The sequence below is a fragment of the Thunnus thynnus genome, chromosome 18 (genome assembly GCF_963924715.1).
Source record: "Thunnus thynnus chromosome 18, fThuThy2.1, whole genome shotgun sequence".
Taxonomy (NCBI): Eukaryota; Metazoa; Chordata; class Actinopteri; order Scombriformes; family Scombridae; genus Thunnus; species Thunnus thynnus.
The window spans coordinates 308,648-333,168 of record NC_089534.1 but is presented as its reverse complement, the minus strand read 5'-3'; the positions used below and the strand labels follow the sequence as shown (position 1 = coordinate 333,168).

Below are 24,521 nucleotides of genomic sequence, written 5' to 3'. Positions count from 1 at the left end.
GGCAGCTCTGAATGAACATGGCTGACTGCTGCTGCAAAGCATCATGGGACTTTGAGTCACATGTTAACACAAGTAAAGACGATGCAGGAAGTGTTCTGCTGTGATGTATATTTGTTTCTCTGCTGTTACTGTGGTGATTTGGCCCCGCCCACAAGAGGACTGACAGAGGCGGGGTCTGAATAACACGGGCGGGACCATATGCACAGTGGGCGGGACCAGATGGATAGTAGGCGGGGCTATGTGGACACAGGTTGGATCAGTATTGTCAGTGGATGTAAATAGTTTGTTCACCTTGTTTTCATGTTTGTTTTTTTCTCTTTTGTACCTGCGAGCGATCAGCTGATGGTCAGCTGGTCGACAGCTGATAGTCAGCTGATCGACAGTTGATTGACAGCTGATAGTCAGCTGATCGACAGTTCACTGTTTTGTTAACTGAACTGCTCAGGTTCACCTGTGTCTCATTAAACACCTTGAACGCAGCACAGCTTCCTGTCTCCATGTGGTTAACTGAGTCTGCTCTCTGACAGCGTCGTCAAGGATCAATCACATTCATTAATGACTGATGACGTGTGTATGAATGTAAAATAGATTCATGGTTCAGATGTTTGGTGTAGAGACTAATCATGAGTCAGAATGTGAAGAGGATGTAGTGATGAAGAATCAGGACAGGAAGACGCTGCTGAGCATCATCTCTGGGCTGAACAGGATTCAGAGACCAGGTTTACTGTATGTGCTGCATCCGCTCACCGATCAGCTGTTCAGTCAGACGGTTTTACTGAGTAGCAGCAAAATATCAAATCGCTCCTGAAGAAAAGTTTCAGTTTGTTTGTCTAAAGTTGTGGAAAAGATCTCCACAGAGACCCGCCCGACGCCGACAGCAGAGGTCAGTGATGAAGCAACCGTCAGGTGTGCAGACGTCACCTGGTTTAACTTAAACTCACCCAGTATGAACCAGTAGAGGTCAGCCGGACCAGTAAACTGTCCACAGAGCAAACACACAGCTACATTACAGAATCATTTAAAAGCTCAGGTCGAGGGTTCAGGTTGGGGGTTCAGGCTGGGGGTTCAGGTTGAGGGTTCAGGTGGGGGGTTCAGGTCGAGGGTTCAGGTCGGGGGTTCAGGTCGGGGGTTCAGGTGGGGGGTTCAGGTCGAGGGTTCAGGTCGGGGGTTCAGGCTGGGGGTTCAGGTCGAGGGTTCAGGTCGGGGGTTCAGGCTGGGGGTTCAGGTTGAGGGTTCAGGTGGGGGGTTCAGGTCGAGGGTTCAGGTCAAGGGTTCAGGTCGAGGGTTCAGGCTGGGGGTTCAGGTCGAGGGTTCAGGAGGGGGGTTCAGATCGAGGGTTCAGGTCGGGGGTTCAGGCTGGGGGTTCAGGTCGAGGGTTCAGGTCGGGGGTTCAGGCTGGGGGTTCAGGTTGGGGGGGTTCAGGTCGGGGGTTCAGGTCGAGGGTTCAGGTCGGGGGTTCAGGTCGAGGGTTCAGGTCGGGGGTTCAGGCTGGGGGTTCAGGTTGGGGGGGTTCAGGTCGGGGGCTCAGGTCGGGGGTTCAGGTCGGGGGTTCAGGTGGGGGGTTCAGGTCGGGGGTTCAGGTCGAGGGGGTTCAGGTCGAGGGTTCAGGTCGGGGGTTCAGGTGGGGGGTTCAGGTTGGGGGTTCAGGTCGAGGGTTCAGGTCAGGGGTTCGGGCCGGGGGTTCAGGTTGGGGGGGTTCAGGTCGAGGGTTCAGGTCGGGGTTCAGGTCGGGGGTTCAGGTTGGGGGGGTTCAGGTTGAGGGTTCAGGTCGAGGGTTCAGGTCGGGGGTTCAGGTTGAGGGTTCAGGTTGAGGGTTCAGGTCGAGGGTTCAGGTTGGGGGGGTGGACTTGGAGCCAGCAGCCAAGTTTTCTCTAGCGTTGATTAGATTTTTGAGTATACTGGTATATTTATTACCTTTTATTATTGTTTGTCATTGTTTATTATTGTTTATCTTTGTTTATTGTTGTTTATCGTTGTTTATCTTCTGCTCAGCTGCACAAACATTTACATACATTTAGAGACTGAAGGCTCATGTGACGGTTATGTATCATCTGTAAATGGAAGAATACAATACGATCAATCAATAATCATTATCATACACTGTGACTGACATTGATGATGACTGAACATCGGTGAAGCAGTGAGGAAGAGGAGCTCATCACTTCCTGCTGTGCTGTCTGTCGACCAGCAGGCGTCACCAGTGAAACACCTGAAATCTGGAGACGTTTCTACACAGCTGGTTTAAAAACCTTCAGGAGGAACCGCAGACTGATCAGAGACTGATCCAACCTGCCGCAGCAGCATCGCGCCTGAGCTGGTTATTAGATGGTCACTCGGGTCCATCTACTGGACAGATGGTAGAACTACATCAACTTTGATCACTTTGAATCACTGTTTGACTACAGCTGAAATGTTTCTTGATGCTGATTGGCTGTTTCGATAATATGTATTTGATGTTTGCAGGTATAAATATTCTTAAGAGGCTGAACTACAGTTATTTCAGAAAGATTAACTTGTGGCGATACTGATCCTCCAGACCACAGCTGAGAACCAGCCACATAAAATACTAAAAACTTTGAGAAACCACCTCACAAGGTTCTGCACATTAGGAAACGTCCCCTTAATAAACAAATGCTTCTTCAACAATAATAAATTAACAGAATATAAAGCCTGCAGGTGTTTGGCTATCATGAGGAACAACCTCTTGAACAGACAGCACTCAGAGACCCGACGCAGGTCACTCGGTTGAAAGGTTTATTTTGTAATGTTCCTCAAATCAGAAACCAAAGACTGACTGGTTTCTGGGGGGGGGGCACTTCTGCAGCAGATGTCACTGGACTCCAGAAGGTTTGAGGTGGAAACACTTTGGTCCATGATGGATATGAAGTCAGTGATGTGGTGCTCATAGAAAATATCACATTTATAACAGGACCCAGATGTTGTGCAGCTGGATAGCCAGCATGGAAACATAGTGAGTACTGCCGAAAGGAAATCCACATTATGCACAGTTCCTGCTGTGCTAATCGGGGTGTTCGACAGAATTCACAAACTGTCAGACGTCTTTACACCAAACACCCAGAGACACAAACAGAGCCGGCAGATGTGAAGATTACAGTCTGCAGGAGCTGGACGCTGACATGGAAATCAAACAAAGACACTGAGGAAACTGGAAACCTGGAAATCCTGAAACTAGAGAGAGAAGTGATTTCAGTGCACACTGTAAGCATGACTGTAACACCGTGTATTAATCATTGTTCTCCTCCAGGATCCAAGCTGACCAGTGATGACTGCAAAATAAAAAGGTCAGAGCACATCGTGGTGTCAGTCACTATATAGTTACCGGTCCAGTGAAGTGAGACTATAATGTGGGAAGATTATACAATTATGAAACCTAACAACAAACTGTGTGCTACCAATTCCAAATAAAGTACATGTACACAGGGAAGAGTGACACACTGTCCTTTATTAGTGAGGGACAGACCTCATCAGCAGTCTAATCATCTCCACATGTGCAATAATAAACGTATTCATCAAACCTCTGACAGCAATAACGACTATCACATGAATAATTATAATAATGATAATGGTTACAATTAAAATAACAGTGGACCTACTTCACTGAATGGCAATGTATCTGAGGTATTTTAAAGCAGGCTAATAAAAAGAACATGGCTGATTGAAGCTGACTGATCAGATAGAACCCGGATCAATCAGGCCTGCTGGTCTGCCTGCTGGTCTGAAGCAGGATCGCTGCACAGAATAAACCTCCACGGTAACTTATGTGCTTCTGCTTTCGTGCAACCGAGTCATAGCTAATTTCAGCCGGGATAATCCTGACTTAATCCCCCATCTAGGTTTTGTGCAACAGCCCCCAGAAAGAAGACCGTAAAGGGCCTGAAGAGACCAGGATGTGCAGTTCCTCCCCTCTCTTAAACCCCAGAAAGAGGGCGTCGTCCACCCTGACTGGCCGAGAGAGGAACCCCCCCCCATCCTGCACACAGGTGATCTGAACAACCCTCCAATCAACCCAGAAGGATTTCCACATAGGACTCTACGAATCCACAACAGAGAAATGACATCAACATCCTGTTAGTGATCAGCAGGTAGAATATTTAGTGGAAATGCAGGACGTGTCAGAACCGGTCGGACAGCTTTGATCAGCTTCACTGATAATAACTGTTAATCCTCCAAATGTTCAAACATCTTCCAACACTGAGACTGAATCTGTTGAACTGAAGCTCATTTTAAACAGTTCATGTCTCAACTGTCCTAAAGGCTGCAGAATCCTTTCTAGATGGACCAGAACCAGCCCAGACTGGAAGAACTTAGAGGCTGTTTAGGGCCCGTCAGCCATGAGGGGCCCAAACTAACAGAACACACCTTTATTATCTCGTCAACAGTGTCGGACATTATAACAATGTTTTTGAGGATTTTAACACATTTTGAGGCAAATCATTATGTTTTGGTGAAAAATAATAGAACATATATAACAACATATTTATCTTTTTTTGTTTAAAACATAAAAATGTATTTTCGGATGTCGTGATAAATACATCCTGGATGTTAAAATGTAACGATGATATTTCTGGACGCACTGCGACACGTTTTAACATCATAGACGAGGTCGTTTTAACATTTCAACAAGGTTCAGACCCAATGTTTGTGTTGTTGTGTTTGTGTTGTTGTGTTTGTGTTGACGTGTGTTTGTGTTTGTGTTGTTGTGTTTGTGTTGTTGTGTTGTTGTGTTATTGTGTTTGTGTTGTTGTGTTATTGTGTTTGTGTTGTTGTGTTTGTGTTGTTGTGTGTTTGTGTTGTTGTGTTTGTGTTGTTGTGTTGTTGTGTTTGTGTTGTTGTGTTTGTGTTGTTGTGTGTTTGTGTTGTTGTGTTTGTGTTGTTGTGTTGTTGTGTTTGTGTTGTTGTGTTTGTGTTGTTGTGTGTTTGTGTTGTTGTGTTTGTGTTGTTGTGTTATTGTGTTTGTGTTGTTGTGTTTGTGTTGTTGTGTGTTTGTGTTGTTGTGTTGTTGTGTTGTTGTGTTTGTGTTGTTGTGTAGTTGTGTTTGTGTTGTTGTGTTTGTGTTGTTGTGTAGTTGTGTTGTTGTGTTTGAGTTGTTGTGTTGTTGTTGTGTTATTGTGTTTGTGTTGTGTTGTGTTTGTGTTGTTGTGTTGTTGTGTTGTTGTGTTTGTGTTGTGTTGTTGTGTTTGTGTTGTTGTGTTTGTGTTGTTGTGTGTTTGTGTTGTTGTGTTGTTGTGTTTGTGTTGTTGTGTGTTTGTGTTGTTGTGTTTGTGTTGTTGTGTTTGTGTTGTGTTGTTGTGTTTGTGTTGTTGTGTTTGTGTTGTTGTGTGTTTGTGTTGTTGTGTTGTTGTGTTTGTGTTGTTGTGTGTTTGTGTTGTTGTGTTTGTGTTGTTGTGTTTGTGTTGTTGTGTTTGTGTTGTTGTGTTGTTGTGTTTGTGTTGTTGTGTGTTTGTGTTGTTGTGTTTGTGTTGTTGTGTTTGTGTTGTTGTGTTGTTGTGTTTGTGTTGTTGTGTTGTTGTGTTGTTGTGTTTGTGTTGTTGTGTTTGTGTTGTTGTGTTGTTGTGTTTGTGTTGTTGTGTGTTTGTGTTGTTGTGTTTGTGTTGTTGTGTTTGTGTTGTTGTGTTTGTGTTGTTGTGTTGTTGTGTTTGTGTTGTTGTGTTTGTGTTGTTGTGTTTGTGTTGTTGTGTTTGTGTTGTTGTGTAGTTGTGTTGTTGTGTTGTTGTGTAGTTGTGTTGTTGTGTTTGTGTTGTTGTGTTGTTGTGTTGTTGTGTTTGTGTTGTTGTGTTTGTGTTGTTGTGTTTGTGTTGCTGTGTGTTTGTGTTGTTGTGTTTGTGTTGTTGTGTTGTGTTTGTGTTGTTGTGTTTGTGTTGTTGTGTTGTTGTGTTTGTGTTGTTGTGTTTGTGTTGTTGTGTTGTTGTGTTGTTGTGTTGTTGTGTTTGTGTTGTTGTGTTGTGTTTGTGTTGTTGTGTTTGTGTTGTTGTGTGTGTGTTGTTGTGTTGTTGTGTGTTTGTGTTGTTGTGTTGTTGTGTTTGTGTTGTTGTGTAGTTGTGTTGTTGTGTTGTTGTGTTGTTGTGTTGTGTGTGTGTGTGTTGTTGTGTTTGTGTTGTTGTGTTGTTGTGTTTGTGTTGTTGTGTTTGTGTTGTGTTGTTGTGTTTGTGTTGTGTTGTTGTGTTGTTGTGTTGTTGTGTTTGTGTTGTTGTGTTGTTGTGTTATGTTTGTGTTGTTGTGTTGTTGTGTTTGTGTAGTTGTGTTGTTGTGTTTGTGTTGTTGTGTTTGTGTTGTTGTGTTTGTGTTGTTGTGTAGTTGTGTTGTTGTGTTGTTGTGTAGTTGTGTTGTTGTGTTTGTGTTGTTGTGTTGTTGTGTTGTTGTGTTGTTGTGTTTGTGTTGTTGTGTTTGTGTTGTTGTGTTGTTGTGTTTGTGTTGCTGTGTGTTTGTGTTGTTGTGTTTGTGTTGTTGTGTTGTTGTGTTTGTGTTGTTGTGTTTGTGTTGTTGTGTTGTTGTGTTTGTGTTGTTGTGTTTGTGTTGTTGTGTTGTTGTGTTGTTGTGTTGTTGTGTTTGTGTTGTTGTGTTGTGTTTGTGTTGTTGTGTTTGTGTTGTTGTGTGTGTGTTGTTGTGTGTTTGTGTTGTTGTGTTGTTGTGTTTGTGTTGTTGTGTTGTTGTGTTTGTGTTGTTGTGTTGTTGTGTTGTTGTGTGTGTGTGTGTTGTTGTGTTTGTGTTGTTGTGTTGTGTTTGTGTTGTTGTGTTTGTGTTGTGTTGTGTGTGTGTGTGTTGTTGTGTTTGTGTTGTTGTGTTGTTGTGTTGTTGTGTTTGTGTTGTGTTGTTGTGTTTGTGTTGTGTTGTTGTGTTGTTGTGTTGTTGTGTTTGTGTTGTTGTGTTGTTGTGTTTGTGTTGTGTTGTTGTGTTGTGTTATGTTTGTGTTGTGTTGTTGTGTTTGTGTTGTTGTGTGTTTGTGTTGTTGTGTTGTTGTGTTTGTGTTGTTGTGTGTTTGTGTTGTTGTGTTGTTGTGTGTTTGTGTTGTTGTGTTGTTGTGTTTGTGTTGTTGTGTTTGTGTTGTTCTGTTGTTGTTGTGTTTGTGTTGTTGTGTTGTTGTGTGTGTGTTGTTGTGTTTGTGTTGTTGTGTTGTGTTTGTGTTGTTGTGTTGTTGTGTTTGTGTTGTTGTGTTGTTGTGTTTGTGTTGTTGTGTGTGTGTTGTTGTGTTGTTGTGTGTTTGTGTTGTTGTGTTTGTGTTGTGTTGTTGTGTTTGTGTTGTGTTGTTGTGTTGTTGTGTTGTTGTGTTTGTGTTGTTGTGTTGTTGTGTTTGTGTTGTTGTGTTGTTGTGTTGTTGTGTTTGTGTTGTGTTTGTGTTGTTGTGTTGTTGTGTTTGTGTTGTTGTGTTTGTGTTGTTGTGTTGTTGTGTTGTTGTGTTTGTGTTGTTGTGTTGTTGTGTTTGTGTTGTTGTGTTTGTGTTGTTGTGTTGTTGTGTTTGTGTTGTGTTGTTGTGTTGTTGTGTTTGTGTTGTTGTGTTGTTGTGTTGTTGTGTTGTTGTGTTGTTGTGTTTGTGTTGTGTTGTTGTGTTGTTGTGTTGTTGTGTTTGTGTTGTTGTGTTGTTGTGTTGTTGTGTTTGTGTTGTTGTGTTTGTGTTGTTGTGTGTGTGTTGTTGTGTTTGTGTTGTTGTGTTGTTGTGTTTGTGTTGTTGTGTTGTTGTGTTTTGTGTTGTGTTGTTGTGTTTGTGTTGTGTTGTTGTGTTTGTGTTGTGTTGTTGTGTTGTTGTGTTGTTGTTGTGTTGTTGTGTTTGTGTTGTGTTGTTGTGTTTGTGTTGTGTTGTTGTGTTGTTGTGTTGTTGTGTTTGTGTTGTGTTGTTGTGTTTGTGTTGTGTTGTTGTGTTGTTGTGTTTGTGTTGTGTTGTTGTGTTGTTGTGTTGTTGTGTTTGTGTTGTGTTGTTGTGTTTGTGTTGTGTTGTTGTGTTTGTGTTGTGTTGTTGTGTTGTTGTTGTGTTGTTGTTGTGTCTCTCTGTAGGGAACGTGTCAGCTAACGAGGCCTCTGACTGTCCGTCACTGTTGGTTTCTGTGTTATTGTGTTGTTGTGTTGTTGTTGTGTTGTTGTTGTGTTGTTGTTGTGTTGTTGTGTTGTTGTGTGTGTCTGTAGGGAACGTGTCAGCTAACGAGGCCTCTGACTGTCCGTCACTGTTGGTTTCTGGTTTATTGTGTTGTTGTGTTGTTGTTGTGTTGTTGTTGTGTTGTTGTTGTGTTGTTGTTGTTGTGTCTCTCTGTAGGGAACGTGACAGCTAACGAGGCCTCTGACTGTCCGTCACTGTTGGTTTCTGTGTTATTGTGTTTGTGTTGTTGTGTTTGTGTTATTGTGTTTGTGTTGTTGTGTTGTTGTTGTGTTATTGTGTTTGTGTTGTTGTGTTATTGTGTTTGTGTTGTTGTGTTGTTGTTGTTGTGTTGTTGTGTTGTTGTTGTGTCTCTCTGTAGGGAACGTGTCAGCTAACGAGGCCTCTGACTGTCCGTCACTGTTGGTTTCTGTGTTATTGGTTCAGTTTATTTCTGTAAAGGTTTATAAAGTACATAAATAAAGAAAAGTCATATTTTAATATGTATTTGGCTTCTTAAATGTTTATTATTTATTGATAAAAGCAGCTGAAGTCATGTTCATAGTTAATTGTACTCTTGTTGCGTGTGTCAGCAGAGACCAGACCTCCCAGTCTGAGGAGTTACTGGTCTATGAGACGTCCCACTGAGTTTACAGATGGACACGTCTCCGTCCATTAAGGCTCAGAATGTAAACTGCTGGTTGCTTCCTCTTTGAAACGTCACATCCAACAACAATGAGACCAGTATTTACAGTAGAAACCAGTTTGTGTTTCTACCAGGATTCATAAATAAACTGGTCTTAGTGGTCCGTCTGCCTCTGGACTCCAGGTTCATGGTGAGCACATTTCTGTAATCAATATTTTATTGTCTTATCAAATAAAACACTTCTAACATTTAACATAAAAGACACTCAGTGACCATTTTATTACGTCTGTTTAAACTAACGCGGCCTGTAACTCCGACCGTCATGACGGTCGACCTTCAGCTTCTGTTAAATGTCTTTCAGAGAGATGCTGAGTCAGCGGCGACGCTTCCTGGTCGACCCTCAGTGATGTCAGAATAAAGATAAAACAACCTCGTCTGTGCTAAATATCTCTGCTGATGATTCACACACAGTCGTTTCATCCATGTTGATACACATATTGATTAGAGCAGCTTAAACGCACAAACACAGCGCCGCCGTTTGCATCTTGTGCGTGTTTCCTCTTTGGTAGAGGACGTATGACGAACGTCCGTTACTTTGATTGAATTACAGATTACCGTACTGGTTCCATCAGGATCTCAACTTGTTCCAGCTGCTGGAGGAGGAACATCATCAGGTTTGTGAAGAACAAGCTGAAGAAGATCCAGAAGCTTCTGAGTCCAGGTTACCCAGAATGCTTAGAGAGTCAGAGGAAGGATGAGGAGGTGTTGGACGGTGAGGAGGAAGAGCAGAGGAGGAGTCACAGTTAATCCTGTAGGTTCATGTGATTCATTGTCCACTCATGCAGCACAGAGATGTCAGCTGACTGGTCTCAGTCCAGTCGTGTTCAGACAGGTAAACAGCTGTTCCAACCTGTCAGCTGCTGATACCTTCATGCAGGTGCTGTTTGCTGGACACACACTGTTTCCTGTTCTGGTAGATTTCAGCAGCTTGTGATGTTTCTGTGTTTCTCGTCCAGCTGCTGAGAGTCTCTTCGAGGGCCTGACTGAGCACTGTAACAGCGTATTAACTCACACGTATCGCTGGTGATATCACACGGTTGGCTAACTGTCGGCTGCTTAGTTTGCTGTTATGCTGAATTTGTGTGAATTCTTTTGTATCGACATTGATCAAAAACTCAGTTAATGTAGCAGACAAGCTAATGTTTGACAAATAATAATAATAATAATAATAAACTTTATTTGTATAGCATGATGCATGATGCTGTCTTGCTTTTACAAAAGACAGAAACACCGGAGATACCTAAATTCTCCTTATTAACGGACGCTTTTCTAGTCCACCGACCACTGAAAGTGCTTTAGAACATTCACACGCTGGTGCGAGCAGCCCGTCGGCTCATCAACAGTCGCTCGGGGTCTTGCTCAAGGACACATCAGCACTCTAGTGAGAAACCAGGGATCGAACCGGGAACCCTCCGGTCACTAGACGACTGCTCTAGAGCCATGCCGCCCCTCAAGGACTGAACTGGTTTTGGTCATACTCTTACCTGGTGGTGTTGGGATTGTTTTGGGGTTCTCCTGTTAGCTGTCTGCAGATTGAGATTCCAGAAGAGTCATTTTGTAAATGACGGTGGTTTCAAATGCATTCACTGGGGTCACGGGTAGCACGGTGTGTCAGGCAGTACAGGTAAAAGAATTAGTTTTTAGGTCTAGGGGATTAAATAGACGCAGGCCTTACCTGAGACCCGGTGGACTCCACGTTACCTGCAGAGCTGCTCCCTGATTGGCTGGGCTTGCAGTGATTTGTGTTGAGGGTTTTGTAGGAGCCATTTATGTGTATTGTTGATATGTTGTATTATTTTGTTTAAATATATCTTGCAGTATTGTTTTGGACACTTGGTGGCGGTCATTAGATGCGCAGGTTAGTATATATAGGTGACAGGAAGTGGTTGCACAGGTGGGGGGAGCACGCAGTCTGGCTTCTTTGATAAGTCTCGCTAATTTAAAGTGAGAGTTCGTTCCATCACTGCGGCGTATATGATTCCCAGCTCAGTAACCATGGCAACCATGGTAACTTATACTGCAGCACTAGCTGCTCCGTGGCAGGTTAACAGTCGAGCTTAATGTAGCTGCGCGTCAAAGAATGTCCGACGGGCGGAAACAGACTCTCAACAGACGGTTCCAGCGAGTGTCTTTTCACACTCGCATCACTTTTCTACGGAAGCCCTGAAAGGCAAACAAGAAAAAAAATATTCCTGGAGATCCAATTTCTAAGTTTGATCTAAATTCTTTTCTCTCGTATTTATGAGTTAAGAACAAGTGAAAAAAATGTTTCTGTCAGGATGTCAGGCTAATCTGCCGTTAGCATTAGCACCTGTTTTTGATATTAATGATGGATGGGCGTTAGCGCCCGCTAGCTAACGGCTAACATCAGTAAAGCTAACACTAACAGCAGATTAGCGACAGTAATGTTACAGAATATATGTAGCTTGTGTTTAGAGGCTTTTAAAACTCACCTGGAGGAAAACATGAATCAACATGGTGGTGGTGCACATGTGGCCTCTTGTGGCTGAAATGAGTATTACAACAACAAACACTTAGAAAAATAAAAAAAAAACTTAGAAAAATGATCCTGGCAAAACTGTTTTTCACTTGTTCTTAACTCATAAACACAAGAGAATTCAGATCAGACTTAGAACCTGGATCTGAACTGTGAGGGACCTTTACGAAAATACATGTTTGAGTTAATCCCCATTTTATTCGTGGTCACCTTTGTTTTGGAGTGAATCCTTTTATTTCAAAGCTTCACTCATTTTGTTCAAGCTGAGAAGACAAAAAGAAAATGAAATAAAGTCCAAACTACGACCTTCTGCTGGTTAATTAAAGCAGCTGTTTGCTAACGAGACGACGATGTGTCAGATTGTGTTCACGGCTCGTTTCTGATGGAACATCAGTTCCTGCATGTTGGCGAACTGTTGGCTCCTCCTCCCTGACTGCGGTGGTCAGAACGCCGTGTCGCTCGCCTTCACAGCAGATAATAAGACAACACAGACAGAACAGAGTCACTAGTGATGATCACTTTCGTACGTGTCTATACGTTGTTAACCTGCAGTGTTAGACGTTAATCTGTTATCAGTTCCTGCAGGTTTCAAGTGACTGAATGTGTTTTTGGTTTGATGAATCCTTCTGACAGTAAATCGTCATCTCTGCTGTTACTGTGTTTTAATATTTGAACCCTCTGGATGGATCCTTATGATCCGTCATTAGAAGTTAAATGAACCTGCTGCTTGTGAGCAGCTCAGGATCGTCTCACTGACGAGTCCTAAACTTCAGACGGACACGTTTAGCTTCAGGATGTTTGGTGAAAGTGAGCTGTGACTGTGTTAATAAAGTTACTGTTGAATGAAGACAGCGCGGCAGCAGCAGGTAGTTTGGGGCCACAGAGACTTTATTAGATATTTCAGGTGTTAGATGCGTCCAACAGGTCGAGACAGGAAATAGAAAATCCTTCACATGTTGGAAGACTGAAGTCTAACTGAGCAGCTCTATGAGTCCTGCAGCTTCAGGACTGTTTCTGTTACACTGAGGGGGGGGTGAGGGGGGGGGTCGGTGAGGGGGTGAGGGGGGGAGGTGTCAGAGGTCAAAGGTTACAGTGACACAGTTCACTTCTGCTCGGGCATCAGGTCGTCGATGCTCTCGCCGGCCTCCAGACGCTTCTCCATGTCCACCAGCAGGTTGACTCCGTCCACCACCATCTGGACCAGCTCCACCTCCGAGAAGCCCAGCCGGTCTGCGTTCGAGATGTCGAAGACTCCGCCCACCGCCGCCGTGTCCACGCCACCTGCAGGCACAGACAGGAAGTGATGTCACGGGCCGAGGGACACCTTCAGAGTTCACAGCATCTGATTGGCTTTTAATTCATTTTATTTATTTGCACAAATAACAATAAACAATAATTGACTGAAGGAAAACATCTAAAACTGATGATTAGAATAAAGTCACAGTTACGCTTCATTAACAGCTTCATTCAAATATAAATTATGATTATACTTTAACTGCATTAATCTGTTGCATTGACTATGACGTCTGTTGTATTAACAGTATTTTCATATTTTTGTGTCTGTGGCTGCATTTTAATTCTTTATTTGGAATAAATAAAGTTTCTGTTTGTCTCATATAAACTAATCTGCATATTTAATTAGTTTGTGAAACATTTTACAGAAATTATAATAAAAAACAAGATTTTTATTTTTTTAAAGAAACACAAAACTACGAAAAGAGTTTTCTGTCTTCAAGGATTAACTGTCTGTCTACCTGTCTGTCTGTCTGTCTGTCTGTCTGTCTGTCTGTCTGTCTGTCTGTCTGTCTGTCTGTCTACCTGTCTGTCTGTCTGTCTGTCTGTCTGTCTGTTCACCTGTCTGTCTACCTGTCTGTCTGTCTGTCTGTCTGTCTGTCTGTCTACCTGTCTGTCTGTCTGTCTGTCTGTTCACCTGTCTGTCTACCTGTCTGTCTGTCTGTCTGTCTGTCTGTCTACCTGTCTGTCTGTCTGTCTGTCTGTCTACCTGTCTGTCTGTCTGTCTGTCTGTCTGTCTGTCTGTCTACCTGTCTGTCTGTCTGTCTGTCTGTCTGTCTGTCTGTCTGTCTACCTGTCTGTCTACCTGTTTCTACCTGTCTGTCTACCTGTCTGTCTGTCTGTCTGTCTGTCTACCTGTCTGTCTACCTGTTTCTACCTGTCTGTCTACCTGTCTGTCTACCTGTTTCTATCTGTCTGTCTACCTGTCTGTCTACCTGTTTCTACCTGTCTGTCTACCTGTCTGTCTACCTGTTTCTATCTGTCTGTCTACCTGTTTCTACCTGTTTCTACCTGTCTACCTGTCTGTCTACCTGTTTCCACCTGTCTGTCTACCTGTTTCTACCTGTCTGTCTGTCTGTCTACCTGTCTGTTCACCTGTTTCTGTCTGTCTACCTGTTTCTACCTGTCTGTCTACCTGTTTCTACCTGTCTGTCTGTCTGTCTGTCTCTCTGTCTGTCTACCTGTCTGTCTACCTGTTTCTACCTGTCTGTCTACCTGTTTCTATCTGTTTCTACCTGTCTGTCTACCTGTCTGTCTACCTGTTTCTATCTGTCTGTCTACCTGTCTGTCTACCTGTCTGTCTACCTGTTTCTACCTGTCTGTCTACCTGTTTCTATCTGTTTCTACCTGTCTGTCTACCTGTCTGTCTACCTGTTTCTACCTGTCTGTCTACCTGTCTGTCTACCTGTTTCTACCTGTCTGTCTACCTGTTTCTATCTGTTTCTACCTGTCTGTCTACCTGTCTGTCTACCTGTTTCTATCTGTCTGTCTACCTGTCTGTCTACCTGTTTCTACCTGTCTGTCTACCTGTCTGTCTACCTGTTTCTATCTGTCTGTCTACCTGTTTCTACCTGTTTCTACCTGTCTGTCTACCTGTCTGTCTACCTGTTTCCACCTGTCTGTCTACCTGTTTCTACCTGTTTCTACCTGTCTGTCTGTCTGTCTACCTGTCTGTTCACCTGTTTCTGTCTGTCTACCTGTTTCTACCTGTCTGTCTACCTGTTTCTACCTGTCTGTCTGTCTCTCTGTCTCTCTGTCTGTCTACCTGTCTGTCTACCTGTTTCTACCTGTCTGTCTACCTGTTTCTATCTGTTTCTACCTGTCTGTCTACCTGTCTGTCTACCTGTCTACCTGTTTCTACCTGTTTCTACCTGTCTGTCTACCTGTCTGTCTACCTGTTTCTATCTGTCTGTCTACCTGTCTGTCTACCTGTTTCTACCTGTCTGTCTACCTGTCTGTCTACCTGTTTCTATCTGTCTGTCTACCTGTTTCTACCTGTTTCTACCTGTCTGTCTACCTGTCTGTCTACCTGTTTCCACCTGTCTGTCTACCTGTTTCTACCTGTTTCTACCTGTCTGTCTGTCTGTCTACCTGTCTGTTCACCTGTTTCTGTCTGTCTACCTGTTTCTACCTGTCTGTCTACCTGTTTCTACCTGTCTGTCTGTCTCTCTGTCTCTCTGTCTGTCTACCTGTTTCTACCTGTTTCTACCAGTCTGCCTACCTGTTTCTACCTGTCTGTCTGTCTGTCTGTCTCTCTGTCTGTCTCTCTGTCTGTTCACCTGTCTACCTGTCTGTCTACCTGTCTGTCTGTTCACCTGTCTGTCTGTTCACCTGTCTGTTCACCTGTCTGTTCACCTGTTTCTGTCTGTCTACCTGTCTGTCTGTCTGTCTACCTGTCTGTTCACCTGTTTCTGTCTGTCTACCTGTCTGTCTCTCTGTCTGTCTCTCTGTCTGTTCACCTGTCTGTCTGTTCACCTGTCTGTCTGTTCACCTGTCTGTCTACCTGTCTGTTCACCTGTTTCTGTCTGTCTACCTGTCTGTCTGTCTGTCTACCTGTCTGTTCACCTGTCTGTCTACCTGTCTGTTCACCTGTCTGTCTGTTCACCTGTCTGTCTGTTCACCTGTCTGTCTGTCTGTCTACCTGTCTGTTCACCTGTCTGTCTGTTCACCTGTCTGTCTGTCTGTCTACCTGTCTGTTCACCTGTCTGTCTACCTGTCTGTCTACCTGTCTGTCTGTCTGTCTACCTGTCTGTTCACCTGTCTGTCTGTTCACCTGTCTGTCTGTCTGTCTACCTGTCTGTTCACCTGTCTGTCTACCTGTCTGTCTACCTGTCTGTCTGTCTGTCTACCTGTCTGTTCACCTGTCTACCTGTCTGTCTGTTCACCTGTCTGTCTACCTGTCTGTTCACCTGTTTCTGTCTGTTCACCTGTCTGTCTACCTGTCTGTCCACCTGTCTGTCTGTCTGTCTACCTGTTTCTACCTGTCTGTCTACCTGTTTCTACCTGTCTGTCTACCTGTTTCTACCTGTTTCTACCTGTCTGTCTGCCTGTTTCTACCTGTTTCTACCTGTTTCTACCTGTCTGTCTACCTGTTTCTATCTGTTTCTACCTGTTTCTACCTGTCTGTCTGCCTGTTTCTACCTGTCTGTCTACCTGTTTCTATCTGTTTCTATCTGTTTCTACCTGTCTGTCTGCCTGTTTCCACCTGTCTGTCTGCGTACCTGTGCCTCTCTTCTGCAGCCTCAGCCTCTTGAGGATCTCTCCGAACTTCTCATGCTTGCTGACGTTGGGCAGCTTGACGTGGACTCCGGCCCGCAGCCCGGTCCCCAGGTTGGATGGACAGGTGAGGACGTAGCCCAGGTGCTCGTTCCACATGAACTCATGACTTCGCTCCTTAAACAAGGCCTCGATCTGCAGACAGACAGAGAGAGAGACAGGTGTTCAGGTGAGGAGCTTCTGTTCAGAGATGTTTCATAAGAAGGACCTCTCCTGGAAACAGGAAGTGCGTGTCCAGGTGTTCACCTTGGTGAGTCCGGTGCAGAAGCGGGAGAACACCTCCCTCATGTTGCCTCCTTTCTGCATGCTGATGACACGCAGGTGATCCTCCTCGTTCACCCAGACCAGGAAGGTCTTGTTGTCGTTGTGCCTGCAGAGTGACGAGAGCAGAGTGTCAACATACAACAGGAAGTCTGTCAACAGCTGCTCAGAAACATGATTCAGCATCAGCTGAGGTTCAGTCAGGCGTCGGTATCTTCTCCTCCCGACCTCAGAAATATGATGGCTTCACTTTTTTACATCTTGCCTTTAATTTACTATTTTTTTAATGTTCAGGGTCATGCCATCACATTGCTGAGACTCAGCAGGTCGGAGGTCATACTGACCAGATGCCACGGCCGTCGGGCCAGTCGCGGGCCATGCCGGACGCCAGCAGCAGAGGGGAGACGGGTTTGTCAAACAGGAAGTGGTCATCGATCAGCTGCTGCTGCTCCTCCTCCGTCATGTTCTTCAGAGCGTAGTACTTCCCCTTCAGGTCTCCGTCCAGGATGTCCAGACCTGCAGATATCACACACAGGAGGTCAAAGGTCACACGACACATCCAAATCTGTATTTTAATGTAGAATAAAGAATAATAATTATTATTAATTATTATTATTGAGAATAAAGGTACGTTTAGGAGTTTCAAAGTAAAATAGCTGCTTATTTTATTTCACAGGTCTGTTTTTACTGTTTTATTGTTTCTACTTATTGTTACAGAGTGTCAAAGAACGTTTCTATGTGACAAACAATAAAGTTTATTAAATCTTGAAAAAGTGTGAAGTTGGGTTTAAACTGAGCGATTCTTTTAAGGAGATCAATAACTGCTGATTGTTGTGACCGAACATTAATATCTTCACTGCAAGTTTAATAAAAACTGATGTTTCTCTAATATTTTATTTGACATCTTGGCTTCATTTTCCGAGTGAATTAATAGATAATAATGGTTTTCTCTGTGAGAGTCGGTGCTGCAGTCTGCTGGTCTGGTCCAGTCCAGTTGAGTCCAGTTGAGTCTCATTTGAATATGAAAGGCTTGTTTCAGGCTCGGAGCTCTCGGCCTCATTAAGAGTCTCAGCAGGGCGACTCGGAGCTCTCGGTTATGTAACAGTTTGATCCGCTGCTGCATTTACCGCGACGCTCACTGAGGCTCACTGAGGCTCACTGAGGCATGATGGGAAAATATCTAAATAAAGACATTTTCTTTTCAGCTGAAATAAAACCAGACAGATGAAGGTCAGCTCTTCCTCTGCCTCTGTGACTCAGCAGCTCAGCCGCAGAACCAGCAGAGTTTAAACTGTGATGATGATGATGATGATGAGGAGGAGGAGGAGGAGGAGGAGGATGTGTCCACATAGTGAACTCTGCGGTCACCAACATGTAAAACCAGCTGTGTGAGATGAATCAGTGATGGTCTGTTATGTTATTGATGGTTTGACATCAGAGACACATTCATCCTGCTGTGAAGTTCAGAGTTGAACTAAAACCTTTAATGTCTAAAATCTGCTGCAGCAGCGTCAGCAGGGAGTCTGAGCTGCAGCTTTGATACCGTTTGTCACAAAAGATACAAACTGAAACCAGATTATTTTCTGTCAGTTAAAGAATTGTTAAGATTCTAATTGATTAACTACAAATGAACCTAAATATAATGAGCAGATATTTACTAACTAAACCAACACATTTCTGTTTTTTCTTATAATTTGTAATCGTTAACCTGACGCAGCCGACGGTGACGTGTTTGGAAACTGTTTGGAAAAGGGGGCGGGCACTTTCAAAAAACTACCTGGCAGGTGATTGGATGAACCATCCGTCAGTCACCGTCTTACCTCGCGAGGCAGCTGGATATTCTCGAGATCACGCGAGAATCCTCGTGAGACGCCGATTGGTCGGAACCAGCGGAGGCTCAGACTCAAACGCTCAGCGTGACGCCTGACGGGACGGATCCTCATGTGACGTCATGATCTCGCGACTCGCAAGGTGACGTAATCGCACCAGCTGTGAATTACTCAGGAAATAAGTTTAATATTAAAGGACTTTGATTAACTCTCTTACAAAGAATTTAAAAAAAGAAACGACTTCTTAGAATATTACAGGAATATATTATAAGTTAAATTAATCGCATTTATTGCATCATTTTCTTTGTTTTATCACTTATTTTATACATATTTATATATTATTTAGTTGTTGTGTTGTGTACTTGCTGCCTGATGTGTTATTATTATATAACTATATGTATCTGTCGCATCATATATTTTATTTACTGAGTCAGAGGTTTAGATTCTGGTCTTTGGTGCAGTAAATGATGTTGAGGTGTAGCGCAGCGTCCTGCAGGCAGGGGGCGGACTGACACCGCAGCAGTGACGGAAGGAAGGAAGTGATGTCATACTTTCAATGGAGAGGTTCTCGATGGCGCGGCGTTCTCCGCGGCTGCAGTGCGGCGGCAGACAGAACCCACGGATACTCCGTCCGGTCCGAACCCGAGAGCTCAGGACGTAGTTTGGATCCAGATCGTCCCCGCCCTGAAACAGACAGATAAGAACCAATAGAATCAAAGCAGATCAACCGTCCAATCAGATCAATAAGAGCTGACAAGCTGCATGATGTCATACAAAGAGCCTAAACTATCGGACAGTTGTGATTGGGCCAGTTTGTGATGGTTTACCTGCAGGTTTTCAGGGTTCAGGTCCGTCTTGTGTTTGTCTGATGGTTTGTATCCTCCATGGCGGTCTTCGATCACTGGGTCCAACAGCTCTTTGAACACCTCGTATGTCTCCTCGTCTCCAGCGACGCAGCCCACCGTCATGATGAACGGATGACCTGCAGGGACGCAAAACGTCTGATCAGTTGAAGTTGTGTGTTTTACTCCTGAAGTGTTTTCTTTTTGTAATTAGATTAATATGAAGTGATTGTTGAAATGTTTTGCTCAACAAATGAAGTTGAATTCAGACAGAAAGTAAAATCAACAGTCTCTGTGTGACAAACAACATGAGGGGTCACCTGGTCTGGGGGAGGGGTTATCTGGTCTGGGGGAGGGGTTACCTGGTCTGGGGGAGTGGTCACCTGGTCTGGGGGAGAGTTACCTGGTCTGGGGGAGGGGTTACCTGGTCTGGGGGAGTGGTCACCTGGTCTGGGGGAGGGGTTATCTGGTCTGGGGGAGAGTTACCTGGTCTGGGGGAGAGTTACCTGGTCTGGGGGAGGGGTTACCTGGTCTGGGGGAGGGGTTATCTGGTCTGGGGGAGAGTTACGTGGTCCGGGAGAGAGTTACCTGGTCTGGGGGAGGGGTCACCTGGTCCAGGGGAGTGGTCACCTGGTCTGGGGGAGAGTTACCTGGTCTGGGGGAGAGTCACCTGGTCTGGGGGAGAGTTACCTGGTCTGGGGGAGTGGTCACCTGGTCTGGGGGAGAGTTACCTGGTCTGGGGGAGAGTTACCTGGTCTGGGGGAGTGGTCACCTGGTCTGGGGGAGAGTTACCTGGTCTGGGAGAGAGTCACCTGGTCTGGGGGAGAGTTACCTGGGCTGGGGGAGTGGTCACCTGGTCTGGGGGAGAGTTACCTGGTCCAGGGGAGTGGTCACCTGGTCAGGGGGAGTGGTCACCTGGTCTGGGGGAGAGTTACCTGGTCTGGGAGAGAGTCACCTGGTCCAGGGGAGTGGTCACCTGGTCCGGGGGAGTGGTCACCTGCTCTGGGGGAGAGTTACCTGGTCTGGGGGAGAGTTACCTGGTCTGGGGGAGTGGTCACCTGGTCTGGGGGAGAGTTACCTGGTCTGGGGGAGAGTTACCTGGTCTGGGGGAGTGGTCACCTGGTCTGGGGGAGAGTTACCTGGTCTGGGGGAGAGTTACCTGGTCTGGGGGAGTGGTCACCTGGTCTGGGGGAGAGTTACCTGGTCTGGGAGAGAGTCACCTGGTCTGGGGGAGAGTTACCTGGGCTGGGGGAGTGGTCACCTGGTCTGGGGGAGAGTTACCTGGTCCAGGGGAGTGGTCACCTGGTCTGGGGGAGTGGTCACCTGGTCTGGGGGAGAGTTACCTGGTCTGGGAGAGAGTCACCTGGTCCAGGGGAGTGGTCACCTGGTCCGGGGGAGTGGTCACCTGGTCTGGGGGAGAGTTACCTGGTCTGGGGGAGAGTCACCTGGTCTGGGGGAGAGTTACGTGGTCCGGGAGAGAGTTACCTGGTCCGGGGGAGTGGTCACCTGGTCCAGGGGAGTGGTCACCTGGTCTGGGGGAGAGTTACCTGGTCTGGGGGAGAGTCACCTGGTCTGGGGGAGAGTTACCTGGTCTGGGGGAGTGGTCACCTGGTCTGGGGGAGAGTTACCTGGTCTGGGGGAGAGTTACCTGGTCTGGGGGAGTGGTCACCTGGTCTGGGGGAGAGTTACCTGGTCTGGGAGAGAGTCACCTGGTCTGGGGGAGAGTTACCTGGGCTGGGGGAGTGGTCACCTGGTCTGGGGGAGAGTTACCTGGTCCAGGGGAGTGGTCACCTGGTCTGGGGGAGTGGTCACCTGGTCTGGGGGAGAGTTACCTGGTCTGGGAGAGAGTCACCTGGTCCAGGGGAGTGGTCACCTGGTCCGGGGGAGTGGTCACCTGCTCTGGGGGAGAGTTACCTGGTCTGGGGGAGAGTTACCTGGTCTGGGGGAGTGGTCACCTGGTCTGGGGGAGAGTTACCTGGTCTGGGGGAGAGTTACCTGGTCTGGGGGAGGGGTTATCTGGTCTGGGAGAGAGTCACCTGGTCCAGGGGAGTAGTCACCTGGTCTGGGGGAGGGGTCACCTGGTTTAAGGTGTTACCTGGGTTATCGACTCCGGTCTGGATGACGTCGTCCAGGGTGAATCCGCTGGGCGTCTCCTTGTCGCGCAGGTTGGCGTACATCTCAGGTGTGAGCACCTTGGCCATGTGGTTGTTGTGCTGGCTGAGGTCGGGGTACTCCTGCTCCGCCGAGTAGTTCATCTTCAGCTTGTTGTGTGTGTTTCCAAAAGGCATGATGACGTCTGGGCTGCTGACCTGGACCAGTTTGAGATGAAATTATCATTTATTGATTAGCTTCAGATTGTCATCACAGATATCTGATTATCAAACATTTACTAATTGATTAATTAATTCATCAAGTCTGAACAACAACTGAGTCACTTAATACTGACAGAAAGCAGTTAGTTCTTAGTTCGATGATCAATAGTTACGATCAACTGACATCAAATATTTATAAAGCAGGATTTTAGTTCAAATGTCAATAATATTAGTTTAGAGTCTGAAAGTATTTGTTTAATATTTGCTTCTTTAAACCTCCTTTAATTGTTCATGTTTAAAATCACAATTAAGTTCTTCTTGATCTTTTCTAATAATCGATTATTGACTTTCTCTCCCAGCTCGCTGTTCAGGACCAGTAGCGTCACTGTTGAACTCACTGGGTCCTGACTGGGAGCTGCATGTAAATCACTGCAGATATCTTAAAGATAAAGATCAGGTGCTTCTATCAAAAATAATATGAAATATAATCAATTATATTCAAACTAACTTCTTATTAAACACACGTGCGACAAAGAAAAATCTTCTAGTTTTTACAAACAGCAGCTTCTGATTATTTTTTAACATTTTATAGTATTTATATTTGCAGAGATATATATTTATAATATATATTTGTGTATATATATTATAAATATATATTATAAATATATATATACACACTGATTCAGATTTAATGTGTCTCTTCCGGTCTGTTTTGTTTCTCTTCTCAGACTTTATGATGTTAAATAGATTTACATATTTTATTTTATTTCTTATCTCTGAAGTGTTTTATAGTTATTTATTGATGACTAAAGATAAAGTGATAGATTGTCTCTCTACAGTCTGAATCACATTCATTATTGATCTACAATCATTCCGTTAAATTCCTCTGCAGTCTAATTGAATCGTCCTGCAGCACAGACCCGGTCTGGCTCGGCTCGGCTCGGCTCGGCTCAGGAAACCCTGAGGGGATCAGTGTGGAGTCTAAACCGGGACACAGAGGCTGATTATGATCAGCGGGAGGCCGCCGGAGTGACGCAGCAGCAGGCCGGGTTTAACCCTTCAGAGCGCGGCTGCTGCACCGCGACGCCCCGGTCACCTTCAACACGACGGACCCGGGAATCTAACGGCAATTAACCGGTTATTAACTGTCACTAATCAATGATCAAATCAGCAGAATGACAGACACCGTCTGTTAAAATAAAGTGGAAATATTCGAATGAAACTGAAATCTTTTGTTTGTTTGTTTGTTTGTTTACATAGTAAGATGCTGCAGCTCGTTTAGAGGAGACGTGATGATGAACTTGATTGAAATATGAAATCTTTCATGAACAATCAGGTGTAAATAATCAATAACCCTGTGTGAGTGTGTCGCAGTGTCTCGGCCTCATCCTGCAGATTAACGGTGGTTTTTTTACGCCTGACTGGATTTAAGGTGGATTTATTTCTGGGCCTTTTGTTCAAAGCTGCAGAATTTCAGACGTCCAGGCGGCGATAAAGACGCATTTTATTGATATAAAAGCTTTAATGCATCAGATCAAAGATGATTATTGAGAAAAAGACACATTTTTTATTTGTCCGCTGCGGCTGCGCAACACCTGCAGACAGGACGGACTGCAAGGTCGTTTGGATGCAGACAGACAGAGAGACAGACAGACAGACAGACAGACAGACAGACAGAGAGAGACAGACAGGCAGACAGACAGGCAGGCAGAGAGAGAGAGAGGAGAGACAGACAGACAGACAGAGAGAGACAGGCAGAGAGGAGAGAGAGAGAGAGAGAGAGAGACAGACAGACAGACAGAGAGACAGACAGACAGAGAGAGACAAGCAGACAGACAGGCAGACAGACAGGCTCTCTGCGGGTGTGCAGCCAGTAAACAGTAAACCGTCAGTAAGTCTCTTTGTTCTGGGAACCAGCAGCTCTCTGGTTTGACTGGTTTGTCTGGTCACTGCAGAGAGCGCGCGCGCCTCTCTGCGCGTGATGAACTGATGGTGGATGTATCGATGAGGTGATCGGCAGTGCTGTGATTGGTCAGGGTTAAAGGTGTTCCTACCTGTCAGTCGGGTCTGGGATGTGGTCTGAAGCGGGTCCGGTGCTGCTGCTGCTGCTGCGGATTAAAGCGGCTCTCAGCCTTTTATACCCGCCCCCCGCTCCTCATTGGCTCCTATTTACAGTCCATTCATTCCATTGGACAGAGAGGCCGCGGCCGGTCACGTGACGTATCTCTCCCCCCCCTCTCTCTCTCTCTCTCTCTCTGCTGTCACAGGTTCGGATCCTGCCGCAGTGCCGCTGAGCAAAACACTGAACACGTCATCACCTGTTTCCTGACAGCAGAGCGTCTGTATGTTCCCCAGAACCACTGATTCACCTCTCACACAACAACAACAACAACAACAACAACAACGATAATAACAATAATAATAATAACAATAATAATAATAATAATAATAATAATAATAATAATAATAATAATACAGTTTATAGCAGAGTTTGTGTTTCATATTGAAGCAAAGAATCAGAACTTTCACAATAAAACAACAAAACAAGATAAATACAATAAAATGAGTTAAAGCTCGAAGAGAATAAACAACTACGATGTAAAAACACATCAAACGTTAAAACTATGTGTTAATATTCTGTTGACAGATTCAGAAGAAGCCAGTTCACCCGCTGGTGCTCAGATAACACAGGTTGATAGTGCAACGTGTTGCTCTCGGTTCGAGCTGGAGGACGGTGGTGGTTTGGTTTGGTTTGATTGGAGCAGAGCTCTGCTAGACGTCCTCCCAACCTGCCTCCTCCTAACGAGCAACCATCACCTGATGAAATGAAGTCACATCATGAAGACGTCACGTCTCCGGGACGTCTCACCTGCACACAGACTGGACTTTGGCGTTTGCACTGGACTTATAAATCCTGTTTCATCACTGGATATGATTCATGTCCTGATCAATAGAACATATTAATAACTGAAGTAAAGAGACTCTGCTGCAAATAGAACATATTAATAACTGAAGTAAAGAGACTCTGCTGCAGCCTCAGTCACGTCTTTGAGGAGGTGAACGTCACGCCGTGACCTCCTGACACGAGACGTACAGTTTTATGGTGCATTCTCTGACCGCTGTTCCTCCAGCTGCATGTTTGTTTCATCTCAGCTGTTTGTGACATAAAATATTAAAAATGTTCTGAACATCTGCGTTTGTTACTGCAGCCTGCATGTTTCTTATCATGATGTTTCCCACTACAATAACTGACCAGTGGCCAACATCAACCATCCACATTAAACAGAAAACAAAATAAAAATATAATTCTTGTTGTCGTCGTGTTTTTCAGGACAAATATAAAATCTGATGTGAAGCTTCAGCAGTTTCTGGTTTAGCTGAGCATCAATGAAACGACAGACTGACCTCAGTGACGGAGCACT

The 24,521-nt window shown here is 45.0% G+C and overlaps 1 protein-coding gene across 1 annotated transcript; it reads right to left on the bottom strand.

The window, feature by feature from the left end:
- Window positions 1-12,153: 12,153 nt before the first annotated feature.
- LOC137169523 (creatine kinase B-type) lies at window positions 12,154-23,264 on the bottom strand. Its single transcript, XM_067572754.1, has 8 exons — window positions 23,154-23,264; window positions 20,883-21,096; window positions 18,773-18,927; window positions 18,497-18,629; window positions 16,461-16,632; window positions 16,102-16,225; window positions 15,801-15,990; window positions 12,154-12,567 (listed from the first exon to the last, which is right to left on the bottom strand). The coding sequence occupies exons 2-8, from the start codon at window positions 21,073-21,075 to the stop codon at window positions 12,389-12,391; spliced, it is 1,146 nt and encodes a 381-aa protein (XP_067428855.1). The 5' UTR covers window positions 21,076-21,096; window positions 23,154-23,264; the 3' UTR covers window positions 12,154-12,388.
- Window positions 23,265-24,521: the final 1,257 nt, after the last annotated feature.